Genomic DNA, 657 nt, shown 5'->3' with positions numbered 1-657 from the left:
TGAGATCCAGGGCCAGGCTGGGAGGAAGGACAGGTGGAGAGTTGGGCAAGGTCAAGGGGAGAGTGGGCTAAGGAGGGTCCGTCTGAAGCTGGGAGGGGCCGCCCTTAGAGGGCTTAATTAGGCCAGAGACCCAATCTCCCCATGACCCTCTGCACTGTCCCTTCCACTTGCTCTGCTAGACAAGCCTCCCCAACCCCCGAGCTGTGAGACATGGGGGAGGAGGAGGCATCGGTTTGGGCAAACTGCCCACCCCATCTTGTGATCCTGCACTCTCCTGCCACATACCCATCTGTGTCCCCAGGGGAGCACCCTTTGTCCTTTGCTGCTTGTGTGGGCAACAAGGAGATCGTGCGGCTGCTCATTGAGTACGGAGCAGACATCCGGGCCCGGGACTCCCTGGGTAAGAGCTAGGATGTGCAGGGGGGTGAGGGAGGAGCTGGGACCGCCCTCAGGCTGACTCCAGGGTGGGAATGGGAACACCCACTTTGGGCCTATGGCCACCTCTCACCCCGTGTCCTCTCCCAGGAAACACAGTGCTGCACATCCTCACCCTCCAGCCCAACAAAACCTTTGCCTGCCAGATGTACAATTTGCTACTGTCCTATGATGGACGTGGGAGCCACCTGCAGTCCCTGGACCTCATGCCCAATCACCAGG

The 657-nt window shown here is 60.1% G+C and overlaps 1 protein-coding gene across 1 annotated transcript in view; it reads left to right on the top strand.

The window, feature by feature from the left end:
- TRPV6 (transient receptor potential cation channel, subfamily V, member 6) overlaps positions 1–657 on the top strand; it is a 17,377-nt gene that overhangs the window by 10,337 nt on the left and 6,383 nt on the right. The window contains exon 4 of the mRNA XM_008586794.1: positions 302–400. Coding sequence (XP_008585016.1) covers positions 302–400 — 99 coding nt within the window. The remainder of the gene's footprint in view (positions 1–301; positions 401–657) is intronic.

The sequence above is a fragment of the Galeopterus variegatus genome, unplaced genomic scaffold, assembly GCF_000696425.1.
Source record: "Galeopterus variegatus unplaced genomic scaffold, G_variegatus-3.0.2 Scaffold4122, whole genome shotgun sequence".
In the NCBI taxonomy this organism is placed as follows: Eukaryota; Metazoa; Chordata; class Mammalia; order Dermoptera; family Cynocephalidae; genus Galeopterus; species Galeopterus variegatus.
The sequence above is the reverse complement of the archived record's forward strand: the minus strand, read 5'-3'. Positions and strand labels throughout refer to the sequence as shown.